The 12,853-nt window shown below is 48.9% G+C and overlaps 1 protein-coding gene across 1 annotated transcript in view; it reads left to right on the forward strand.

Moving 5' to 3' along the window:
• The window catches only part of SYNJ1 (synaptojanin 1), a 79,532-nt gene that overhangs the window by 61,986 nt on the left and 4,693 nt on the right, over positions 1–12,853 (forward strand). The window contains exons 24-30 of the mRNA XM_038766396.1: positions 2,235–2,372; positions 2,905–2,943; positions 4,474–4,521; positions 6,528–6,566; positions 6,667–6,737; positions 7,441–7,549; positions 8,673–8,893. Of these exons, the coding sequence (XP_038622324.1) occupies positions 2,235–2,372; positions 2,905–2,943; positions 4,474–4,521; positions 6,528–6,566; positions 6,667–6,737; positions 7,441–7,549; positions 8,673–8,893 (665 nt within the window). The remainder of the gene's footprint in view (positions 1–2,234; positions 2,373–2,904; positions 2,944–4,473; positions 4,522–6,527; positions 6,567–6,666; positions 6,738–7,440; positions 7,550–8,672; positions 8,894–12,853) is intronic.

Below are 12,853 nucleotides of genomic sequence, written 5' to 3' on the forward strand. Positions count from 1 at the left end.
CAAGTTGGACACAGTCCCCATCTCTCGTGGGGCTCGCGGTCTCAATCCTCATGGTAGAGATGAGGGAACTGAGGCCCAGAGAAGTGAAGTGACTTCCCAAGGTGTCACAGCAGACACATGGCAGAGCCGGGATAAGAACCCATGACCTTCTGATTCCCAGGCCCGAGCTCTATCCACTGTGCCACGCTGTTACCCTGTGGTCGCAGTGTTGACTCCCAAACTGACCGATTACCCTGCTCCATCCAGGGCTGTTCTATACGGGTGACAGCTGTTATCAGGATGAGCACCTCCCAATCATCAGTCCATCGATCAGTGGTATTTATTGAGCACTTTACTGTGTAATTAATTGTGGTATTTCTTGAGCGCTTACTGTGTGTCAAGCACGGTACTAAGCGCTGGGGGAGATACCAGCTAACGAGGTTGGACACAGTCCAGGTCCTATGGGGCACACAGCTTTAATCCTCATTTGACAGGTGAGGTAACTGAGGCACAGAGAAGCGACTTGCCCAAGGTCACGCAGCTAATAAGTGGTGGAGCCGGGATTAGAGCTTAGGTCCTGCCCGGGCTCCATCCCCTAGGCCAAGCTGCTTCTCGACAGTGTACCAAACACGGTCCTGAGGGCTGGGCAGAAGCCCTTCGTTCAGTCATATTTATTGAGCAATTACTGTGTGCACAGCACTGCACTAAATAACTTCTCTGTGCCTCATTTATCCCATCTGTAAAATGGGGATTAAGACCGTGAGCCCCACGTGGGACAACCCGATTACCTTGTCTCTACCCCAGAGCTTAGAACAGTGCTTGGTAAGTAGTAAGCGCTTAACTAATACCATCATTATTAGTATTATGTTTACAATACAACAAGAAACAGACACATTCCCTGCCCACAACAAGCTTACAGTCTAGAGGAGCGGAAAGATCCCGGGCTTGGTAGTCAAAGGTCGTGGGTTCTAATGCTGGCTCCGCCACTTGTCAGCTGTGTGACTTTGGGCAAGTCACTTCACTTCTCTGGGCCTCGGTTACCTCATCTATAAAATGGGGATGAAGACCGTGAGCCCCAGGTGGGACAACTTGATTACCTTGTATCTACCCCAGCGCTTAGAACAGTGCTTGGCACATAGTAAGCGCTTAACAAATACCATCATTATTATTACTATTATTATTACCGAGTTGTTCCTTAACGGAATGGTTATTCTCTTAAAAACAGGTAATAGGCACCCTCGGCCTTGGCACCTTAGGTATCAGAGCTTAGAACAGTGCTTTGCACATAGTAAGCGCTTAATAAATGTCATCATTATTATTGTCAAAGAAGTGCTGTAACTGGTCCATCCCGCCCAACCTTTGGTCTCTGTCGTTGGCCCTGGGGCATTTGGTGGGGCCGGGTGATGGGCATCCGCCCCAATGTCCTTCCTGATGCCCACGGGGTTAAAGATTTCAGCAGGTCCAAGAAAGGTGGCGTTCTTTAAGGCCCCTGAATAGTTATTAGAGTGCGAGTTAGGAGTTTTAGGTGGTGGCCCGTAGTCATTAGGTGGATGGGTGCATGTCCAGGAAGGCATCATGATGTTCCTGTCCCGAGTGTCCCGATGCTCTTTTTGGGAGCTAGAATACCGACCTAGATAGATCCATTTGTGGCATTGTTCAAGGACTGCTGTTCACTAGTTCATTCATTCTGTCGTATTTATTGAGCGCTTACTGTGTGCAAAGCTCTGTACTAAGCGCTTGGAAGAGTACAGTATATCAACAAGCAGATATATTCCTGCCCACAACGAGGTCACAGTCTAGAGCTTACAAGTTGATTCGAAGCTCCTTGTGGGCAGGGGTTGTATTGTATTGTCATCTCCCAAGCGCTCAGTATAATGCTCAGCCCACAGGGAGCGCTCCATAAATGCTGTTGGTTGATTGCTCGGCAGTGGAAAAATATGCAATCATATATATGGGACAGGGCGAGAGAGAGAGAGACAACATCTCTTGGAAGACCTGGTGAATAGGCAGTAGGAACATGGATGGGTCAGCGTAACATTTTCTGGTTCAACAGTGGTTCTCAAACTCCACCTTCCTTCCAAAGAGCGTCCCACCCAGGCCGAACGAAGCATCGCCTTCAAGCGTCCGGTTGGCGGGGGTTTGGTAACGGTCCCCGCCAGCTTGCCGGCTGGTGCGGGGACTCATTTCTTGGCACCTCCGTGTACCTGGGCAGTAACGAAGAACTCACACCGAGTTCTCTCCCCCTTGTGTTTTAGCCTCCCCCGCAGACCTTCAGCAAGTGACCCAGCAGAAAGACGTCACCCCGTGCTTAGAGCCTAAGCGCCCTCCTCCTCCTCGCCCAGGAGCTCCACCCGCCCGCCCAGCTCCGCCACAGAGGCCACCTCCTCCTTCAGGTACTCTCCCCTTCCCCTCCCGGCCCCGAGGGATCTACCAGTCATTTCCACCTTGCGCCCACCCTGGTGTTTTATCAGTTCCCTTAGGTTTTTCCCTCTCTTGGGCAGTTGCTCCTCCTCCAGCTTTGCTCTAAAGCCCGTGGCAGAGAGGGATATAGGAGGGTGTTTAGGAACCAGGTTATTCTAATATGGTTTTGGAGCCGCCTCTTTAGAAGCACAGCCAAGTGGCACTTGGGCAGGAAGCTGTGCTTCTGCTCCTACGGTTCCTGCCTCACGTGTGCGGTCGACTCGTTTGATTCTGCCCTTGAATGCATTCAGAGAAGGTCGGGGGTATCTTTAATAAAGTTAAATCTCTTCAGGGAAAAGCAACTTATCAGAGCAAACCATGGATAAGTGCTCACAGTTCCTTGGTAATTCATCTAAAATCCCAAACAGTGCAGTAACTGACCTTGGTGACTCTCCAGACTGTTCACTGTGTTCTTCTTGATTCTCATTTTCCTTTGTGCTGCATGATTTTCTGATGAATCATAAGGAGCTAGGAGTCCTGCCCCCGCTAGAAAAGAATTTGGAGGTAAACGTGTTCTTTCTCTCTCTCTTTCTCTCTCTCTCTCTCTCTGTTCTTCTTACATGGCTTATGGTGTAACTGAATCTGTCAAATAGTAGGACAGTGTCTGCCTCAACATTCGGTATTTCCTGTTAGCCCTCAGGGTGCATGGCCCACAATGGAGAGACACTTGTAAACCATTTTATTTAATCTTGCTGAAAACTCTCAGTACAGTGCATTGCACCCGGGGGTGCTCAATAAATGCAACTACTACTTATAATTCCCATCTAGTACTAACACTACTACTGCTAATAATAATGAGGGTATTTGTTAAACGCTTACTATGTGGCAAGCACTGTTCTAAGCACTGAGGTAGACACAGGGTCATCAGGTTGTCCCATGTGGGACTCCCAGTCTTAAACCCCTTTTTGCACATGAGGTAACTGAGGCAAAGAAAAGTCAAGGGACTTGCCCAAAGTCACACGGCTGATGAGTGGCGGAGCTGGGATTAGAACCCACGACCTCTGACTCCCAAGCCCGGGCTCTCTCCACTAGGCCTACTTCGGTAAAGGAATGTCTTCTAGACTGTGAGCCCACTGGTGGGTAGGGACCGTCTCTATATGTTGCCAACTTGTGCTTCCCGAGAGCTTAGTACAGTGCTCTGCACACAGTAAGCGCTCAGTAAATACGATTGAATGAGTGAATGATTCAAGAAGAAACACATTGTGGTTATCGTGTTTAGTTGACCATTTGAAGTGTAGAAAAATGATCAGTTTCTAGGTCAATCGCTTCTGCTTGAGCAGTGAGTTTACTTATTAAGGAATCTGCCAACTGCAGAGTGCTTTGCTAAGCAGGTTGACATCAGTCAGTAGCGTTTGAATGCTTACTCGATTCAGCGCACCATCCTGAGTGCTTGGAAGAGAACATTACAGTTAGTAGACACAAATCCTCCCCTCGCGTAGCTTACATCTATCAATCGTATTTATTGAGCTCTTACTGTGTGCAGAGCACTGTACTAAGTACTTGGGAGCGTACAGTATAACAATAAACTGACATTTTCCCCGCCCACAGTGGGCTTACAGTCTAGAGGGGGAGACAGACATGAATATAAATAAATAAATTACGGATATGTACGTAAGTGCTGTGGGGCTGGGAGGAGGGATGAATAAAGGGAGCAAGTCAGGGCAACGCAGAAGGGAGTGGAAGAAAAGGATTACCGGGAAAGTGTGGAGTCAAAGCCCAGTCCTTATTTTCTTACCTTAGAAGTTCTTTGATCCATGAAATCTTGGAAATGGAAAACTGTGACTATTTTCACTTCCTTATGGCTGAAGCCAGATCTAGCAGTGCGTTGAAGGTGGAGCTTCGACTCCATCCGTCCACCTTAACTGCGTGTGCCTTCGCTTTGGTATTGCATGGTGCTGTGGGTAACTTCTGGTTAAAAAAACATTTCGATACAGGCATTCTTTTCTGTTGGACTTTCTGTACCTCGTTTTCAGTCACCTAATGTTCTGCTCACCCTGTGCAATATCTGGCTTGTGTTCTTCTTTCTCTAAAAAGGTCTGGGAGCCCCACCGAGCCCTGGGGCGACTAGGAGAGAGATGGAAGGTAACGTCACTTTTGTAGCGCAGCAGTGGGTCCCACTGTACAACTCTCCAACTGGCAATGTCTTCGGTTGTCTTTTTGTCCCCCCTCTTTTCGTACGTGATTTGGTCTTCCTTCGTTTCACTCCCGCGGTGCATTCCTACCAGATTTTAAGTTGGTTCAAATTCCACGTTATTTTGACGCTCCTTCCTCCCAGCCGCCTTCAAACGATGAATCCCCTTGCCTGTAAAAATACCACAAGAGATCGGCGTGAAGGAAATATGTTGGAAGAAGGGTTCTGGAACGGATCAGAGTACATAGGCACGGGTAACGCTGAGGTCCAGTGTTGGCGTGATTACGGCCAGCCCTTAAGAATAAGGATGCCTCGTCGAGTGGGCTTCTCCAAAGAGGCCCTTGAGGCTTCCCCCTCACCCCCTAACCACCCAGTGGAGGGCTGGCTCAGTGGCCCTCATTCCACCCTGGCGAGGCTCTCTCCCTGCCGTCAAGGTACCCGGCTAGAGCCAGACAGCACAATCAATAAATCAATCAATAGTATTTATTGAACACCTACTATGTGCAGAGTAATGTGCCAAGCGCTTGGGACAACACAGTACAACAGAAATAGCCGACATCTTCCCTGTCTTACAGGCCTTACAGTCTGGAGAATTCCTCCTTCTGCACTCTGTAGAAGACACTCACGGTCCCCTGGACCTACTGAAAGCAATGTGTGCCCCCGGGCCTTTTAAAAAAAAATAGTGGTATTTAAGTGCTTACTATGTACCAGGCCCCGGGCCTTTAAAAAAAAAAATAGTGGTATTTGTTAAGTGCTTCCTATGTACCAGGCATTATACTAAGTGCTGGGGTAAATAAAAGGTAAGCAGGTTGGATACTGTTCATTTCCCAAATGGGGCTCACAGTCTTAATCCCCATTTTACCAATGAGGTAACCGAGGCAATCAATCAGTTAATCATATTTATTGCGCACTTGTGTGCAGAGCACTATACTAAGTGCTTGGGAAAGTAAAATATCATGAGTTGGTAGACACAATCCCTGCCCACAAGCTTAGTCTAGAGCAGGAGATAGACATTAACATAAATTACAGGCAGGTACATGAGTGCCGTGGAACAGAGGGAAGGATGAGTACAGGGAGCAAACCCAAGTGCAAGGATGGCACAGAAGGGAGTGGGAGAAGAGGAATTGAGGTCTTTGTCAGGGAAGGCCTTTTGGAGGAGATGGGCCTTCAGTAAGACTCTGAAGGTAGAGAGAGTAATTGTCAGGTATGAAGAGAGAGAGAGGGCAGAACATGGACAAGAGGTTGGCAGCAGAACGTTTTTGTAGAAAAATGATCCGGGCAGCAGAGTGCGGGATGGATTGAAATGGGGAGAGACGGGAGGCGGGGAGGTCAGCATGGAGACTGATGCAGAAATTAAGGCAGGATAGGATAAATGCTTGGATTCACACGGAAAGGAAAGGGTGGATTTTAGCAATGTTGTGAAGGTTGAACTGACAAGATTTGGTGACAGATTGGATACGTGGGTTGAATGAGAGAGAAGATTCGAGGTTAACGCCAACTCTTCAGGCTTGTGAGACAGGAAGGCACAGTGAAGAGAAGAAGGGAAGAGGCTTGAGAAAAGTGACTGGCCCAAGTGGTGGAGCCAGGGTTAGAATCCAGGTCTTTCTGACTGTTAGGCCCGTGTGCTATCCACTAGGCCACACTGCTCTCCAGGGATGTTTACCCTGAACTATCAGCTGAAAAGCCTGGTTGGCAACCTCGTGCAACTCATCGAGTTGCCGGGCTCGATGCCGGCTTCCTTCATGGACACCGGGATAGCAGTGGGGCTGGATGGTCAGAAGTAAGTTGTTATAAAAATCAGAGTATTTCCTTGGAGACAATAGTCACCGGTGCCTCTCCTCTGGTAGTGATGGGAAATTCAGGAAACGAATGATATGCAAAAATGCCATGGTTCCCAGTTTCAAAGACCCTCGTTATTTATGACTGATTTTTTTTCCTTTTTTTTCCTGCTGCAAAGCCCCCAAAAGCCCTGGGACCACAAGGAAAGAGAATTTAGGTAACGGTGTTTCACTTCAGACACTCGACGCGGACCTGTCTTTGACCCGGCCTCGGCTGAGTTTTGCAAACGAATCAGGAATGTGATGTTTTTGTTCCAGGTCGAAATCAGCCTTCACCCACAGGAGGATGCCCGAGCGTAGGAGCCACCGGCTACAGTGCAGCACGGCCGGTAGGTTGCATCTCGCTGAATCGAAGCCCCGCCGAGATCGTGGTCCCGTTTTTCACGTGGTTACGTTGGGGTGGGTTTCAAGGAAAGTTTCCTCTTTGATATTTGGCTGGTCGGGACCCCAAATGCTATGGAAGCGTAGAGTGTAGGTTAGGGCCACTCTTCAGTGATATAAAGCGGAACTGTGCAAAAGGGTGACCCTTCCGGGAGGGGACAAAACGGAGGATCTGAGCATAAAATTCAGCCAAAAGGCCGGAGGCTAGACATTAGGAAGGGCTTTCTGAAAGGGTGGGCTATTGCTTTAGAAGGGTGGCTGAGGAAGAGCCTGGAATCCTCCCCTGGACCTTGAGAAAGGAAAGCAGATACCTTGGTCTTTCTGCTCGAGGTTAGCGGAGGGCCTGTCTGAGAGCAAGCAGGGAGCTGCCCGGGGCCTTCCCTAGGTCTGAGAGGTCAAGGTCCCTTCCCCAGGGGTGGTCGGCCCCGAGTGCTGGCAGCCCACATTCCCTGGAAAACTCTCAGCCACCAACCTCTGGCCCTGGAGGGGGTGACTGGTCCCCCCAGCGTTTCCCCCAGTGAGAGCTGTCATCCTAAGCCCCCAAGCCCCTTAGGCAGAAACAGAGCAGGACTTAAGGAGCTACAGTATTCCTCGAAATTGGATCCTTTGGATAGCCAACCGCCATCCTGAATTTTGCTCTACTGATTTCAGATCATCCCACCTCGGGCTGGAGTTATTAGCGCCCCTCAAAGCCAAGCCCGGGTCTCTGCCGGAAGGTTGACCCCTGAAAGCCAAAGCAAATCGTCAGAACCACCGAGAGGTAAGCCGGTCACCGGAGACGTCTCTCGTTTCCTTCGTTTTAACGATTATGGCATTTATTGAGCTCCGAGTGGGTCCAAACCCAGTGGTAAATGTGGGAGTGGATTCAAGGCAATCAGATTGCACACAGACTCTGTCCCACACAGGGCTCCCGGTCTGAACGCCTCTCTCCACAACCCTGCAGTGTCTATCCAGATTGTGTCTGTGTTCTTCTGGCTGGGGTTGTATGTGTGTGATGTGTACACATGCGCTCATCCTTTTTCTCTACATGGATGCCCTTAGGGGGGGAGTGTGGGGGAAGAGGAATGGAGGTACGTTGGCAGAATGCGAGGTGAGTAGGGAGGTATGTAGAGGAGTGTTTGGGTTGGAAGGTTTAGTGAAGCTGGGCGGAAGGTGTTGAAAATGAAACGATTGTAACGGACTCCTCAAGGGATCACTCGCCAAGAGACGGAGGGAACCAGGAAGACAGGCACACCACCGGGGGAGGGAAGGAGATGGACAGAGATGGGGCAAGGTGTGGGGAGTGAGACGGACAACCCACCCCTGGGCCAGGAGAGAAGTCTGCCCTCAATCAATCAATCAATCAGTCGTATTTATTGAGCGCTTACTGTGTGCAGAGCACTGGACTAAGCGCTTGGGAAGTACAAGTTGGCAACACATAGAGACGGTCCCTACCCAACAGTGGGCTCACAGTCTAGAAGGGGGAGACAGAGAACAAAACAAAACATATTAACAAAATAAAATAAATATGAGTAAATAGATATGTATGAGTAAAATAAATAGAGTAATAAATATGTACAAATATATATACATATATACAGGTGCTGTGGGGAAGGGAAGGAGGTAAGGCATGGGGAATGGAGAGGGGAAGGAAGGGGAGGAGGAGGGGCATGCTCTCGGTTTGGACATGCTCCGTGGGAGAGAGCAAAGGGTGCCATGCTGGCTCCTGCATCCTCAAGAGTTGCCTCAGAAGGAGAAAAATGCGACAGTCTTGTGTATTTTCAGCTGTTGATGATGTCGAGGGGTCAGCCCGGGGGTGTCACTCAACAGCTCTGCGGGTTATCCAAAGCTTGGTTTGCGGGGGGCCGACCCCTTTATCGATGAGCTTCTAACTTGATTTCCAGGGTCGTTTTCCCTTCCCGAACCACTGAAGCCCCAGGCCGCACCTCCCGTCCAACCCACCGCTCCTCCACCGGTCCAAAAGATGCAGGAGCCCATGGTCCCGACGGCCGCATGCCCGCACCAGTCCGGCCCCACCGCCAACCTGGACGCGCCCCCTCTGCCGCCGCCCCGCAGCCGATCCTCCCACAGCCTGCCGGCCGAGCCCACCGCCCCTCACCAGCAGGTAGGCACCCCGAGAAATACGCGCCAGGCTGCCCCGCTGCCCCGTGGGAGCCGGGGTCGTACGGCGGGCTGCGCACAGCCAGCCAAGTCAGCCCAGAGCCAGACGGGGCCCCGAGCACTCAAGGAGTTCGATCGAGTTTAGGTCATCAGGGGCCTTGACTCCCTCCACACTGGGGCTTGGGCGGCCTTGAGGCTGCAAGTTTCCAACCCGCACACGGCTTCGGATCACCTGTCAGGAAAGTTACAGGAAGTCAGTTATCTGAAAACTGCAGTGGAAAGCAATCAACCCATCAGTCATGGGGATTTACCGAGCACTTGGAGAGTACTAACCACTCACCTAAACATTTGGAGAAGCACAGAGCCCCTTCCCTACCTGAAAAGGGGCTGAGAAGATGCTAGTATAGGGGGCTGAAAATGAGTGAGGCAGAACGCTTGGGGAGGAAGGAAAGCGTCACTACGAGAAGTCACAGTTGTTTTTCAGTCCAAAGAACATAAGGGTACCAAGATACTGCCTTTGGCTAAGTGGTAAAAATCCTCCAAGGAATTTCCCCTTCCCTAGCTCACCTTTGATTCCCCATCTCTGCCTTTTCCAATGCCTTTGCTAGTTATTTTCCTGTGGGACTGGAGAACTCATCATCTTTCGCTGAAACTGAAAGGAATGTTTGCTGCCTTTCACGAGGACAGACAGATTCATCTTATTTTTGAAAACCTCTCAGACGGCAGCCTGTTGTCCCATTACAGTTCAAAAATCTGTTACTGGCCCGAAAATCCTCTGGGATGGATTCCATTTTCTCTTGACTATTGATCTCTGAGTTATTTTTCCAACCCACAGTTTTTAGCCTCTGTAGTTTGAAGTTTAGTCATTTGATTTACGTAAGAGTTCTGCTCGACACAAGGACCCTGACTTTGGGGTGGGGCCGGGCACAGAGAACGGGGCTGATTTTCTTTTCGATGCGTGAATAATTTGGGGTTAACTTCTGCCAGTTGTTAAATTCAGTTCCCATAGAAATTAAGCCATCTGCTGAATCGGTGTTTCCATCTTGAGTAAACTAGGAAACTTGTCCCAGCCTTCATATACATGACACCTTTTTAAAGGGCATCCAAAGCAACGGCGAATTTATAAATGAGTCTTTGCAACTTTGAGCTTCTCGTGGGAAATCAATCAATCAATCATTCGTATTTATTGAGCGCTTACTGTGTGCAGAGCACTGTACTAAGCGCTTGGGAAGTACAAGTTGGCAACATATAGAGACAGTCCCTACCCAACAGTGGGCTCACAGTCTAAAAGGGGGAGACAGAGAACAAAACCAAACATACTAACAAAATAAAATAAATAGAATAGATATGTACGAGTAAAATAAATAAATAGAGTAATAAATATGTACAAACATATATACATATATACAGGAAATGAAAACCCTTTGTGTGTATGAAAGTTCTTCTGTGTTAAATCCATTTGTAGCCCTACTGTAACGTATTTTAGTGGTCCTTTGGCTTGATCCAAAGGACTTACTGAGCACTGTACTGAGGGCTTGGGAGAGTGCGATACAGCATCATCATCATCATCATCAATCGTATTTATTGAGCGCTTACTATGTGCAGAGCACTTTACTAAGCACTTGGGAAGTACAAATTGGCAACATATAGAGACAGTCCCTACCCAACAGTGGGCTCACAGTCTAAAAGGGGGAGACAGAGAACAAAACCAAACATACTAACAAAATAAAATAAATAGAATAGATATGTACAAATAAAATAAATAAATAGAGTAAAAAAAAAAAAATACATACATACAGCAGAGTTGGTAGGTACGTTCCCTGCCCATAACAAGTTTAGTCTAGGAGAGGATGAGGCTCAGAGCACTGAGGTGGAAGAGGGCTTTAAGTAGCCAGACGAGTGGGCCAGCCGACGTGCCAGTTATTCTCCCATTTATGACTCAGGGGAACAGATGTATTGTCGTGGTGAACACGAGGGAAGCCCGGTGTCCCGGCTCGCCATCCGGGCCACGTATGAGAGAGAGCCCAGTGGAAGGAACGGGCCCCGGCTCAGGACCCAGCTCCCAGGCACAGGCGGTAGCGCCGGATGGACCTGTCGGTTCATGAGGGTGGGTAGGGAGGGGTTGCCAGGCCATCGATCTTACCTATCAGGTTTCCAGAAATCCCAAGGCACAAGGGAAACGGTCCACTGGTGGCGGACTGACCAGATCGGCCACCCGGATCAAGCGCTGACGAAATTTAGTCAAACACGTTCCAGTCCGAGTTATTGAGTCCTCCTTTCAAAGGCCAACTAGGCAAAGGGAGATGGATGCGTAGATGTCGGGCTCTTCCCTCGGACCCGGCCCGCGTTCTCGTTGACACGTTTCGTCGGCCGTTCGGTTTAATGTGTCTTCTGACCCCGCGAGTGTTTTCAAAGATGGAAGAACGGTTGGCCGGGGTTGTCGGGCGGCCTCGGATTTCCCTCCTAACTCTGTCCTTTGATGCCTGTCTCCTTTCTCCCAAGCAGGAGCAACCATCAGGGTAACAGGTACCTGATTATTTACCAATCTTTTATGTGCTCTTCATCTGTCATGGCCGACAAGATGTATGAACCTCTTGTGTTTCATACATCTGGAGTTTCACCCATTTTAAAATTCACCTGTCCACATTCATAGAACCCGCTGTCGTAACGTAAGGTCTGCTTTTTCTGAGCCTTCGGAATGACGTGCTACAAGAATGTAGTATTTAGTGGCATTGTAAAATATTCTTTTCACACCCTCCATCTTTTATGAACAATTACCCACCAAGATTTAGCTCTTCGTTAAGGAGAATGATCTGGCTTGGAGGAAGAGTGTCATTAACAGCTGCTGAGGAAAAAAAATAAGTTTCTCCAACTGCTTCAGAGAAAGGTCAAAATGGAAATAAAAGACTGATATTCTTCCTCCAAGCCAGATCATTCTCCTTTATGAAGAGCTAAATCTTGGTGGGTGATTGCTCATAAAAGATGGAGGATGTGAAAAGTGCCTGGGTTTGAGAGGAACCTAACTTTCCAAAAGAATAAGACAGTAACTGCATTATTTTTTAAAAAAAGGCAAAACAAAACCATCTTGATCTTGTTTTCTTCAAATTCATGAAAATGGAACTGTTTGGCTGTGATCCCCTTTCACAGTTGCTCCTGTCAGGTTCCTAGCAAAAAATCCTGAGATGGGGAACGATGTTGTGGTTTTTATTGTGCTTTGTCGATTAATTGCTTATTAAGCCTGCCTATGTCAATCTGCATTTGACTTTCATTTTGGAAGGAGTTCACCCCTCTTATTAATAGCAACTGAAATACTTCAAAAATGAGTTCTTACCAGAGCACTTTTTGTGTACTATTCCAAGGGGTAGTCAGCCAAAACGGGGCAGGTTGGTGTGTGGGCAAACCGGGGGGCCGGGGGGTGTATGTGTGTGTATTTGGGTGGTTTGCTGCTGAGTTTTACGAGGTTGATCATCTGGTCTGACTTTCTGCCCTCACCCGTACGTGGTGAAGCTCAGCATTAGCACAGCACCCGAGCAGCTGGTAAAATCGATCAGGTTTGCACGGCTCATTGTCTCACAGTGCATCGCAGTGGAGATGGGCCCAGGACATTAGTATTGCAGGGTTTCTCACCAAATCCCAGGTTTGCCGAATGTATCGAGTTTGGCCCGTTGGATTTTTCCCTGCCAGACTGAAGGCCATGGCGGATTTTCCCACCGGCCCAAAGTGACCCTTCGTAGCGGTGGCGTTTTAGTCCCCGGGGAGTCCTAGCAGGGGAATTGTGCCAGCATCTGTTTCGGAACAAATGAGGTAGGTTCAGCCTCTTCACCGAGGAATTGAGAGCGCTTCTCAGTTGTGCAGGTGAAACCAAGTGGGGCCAAGAAGGTGGCTAGCCGTCGGTGAGGTTGGCTGAGAATTCAGAATGGCCCGGGCAAAGGGGGAAAGCATCCCTATATAAATGGGATGGAGC

The sequence above is a fragment of the Tachyglossus aculeatus genome, chromosome 24 (assembly GCF_015852505.1).
Source record: "Tachyglossus aculeatus isolate mTacAcu1 chromosome 24, mTacAcu1.pri, whole genome shotgun sequence".
In the NCBI taxonomy this organism is placed as follows: Eukaryota; Metazoa; Chordata; class Mammalia; order Monotremata; family Tachyglossidae; genus Tachyglossus; species Tachyglossus aculeatus.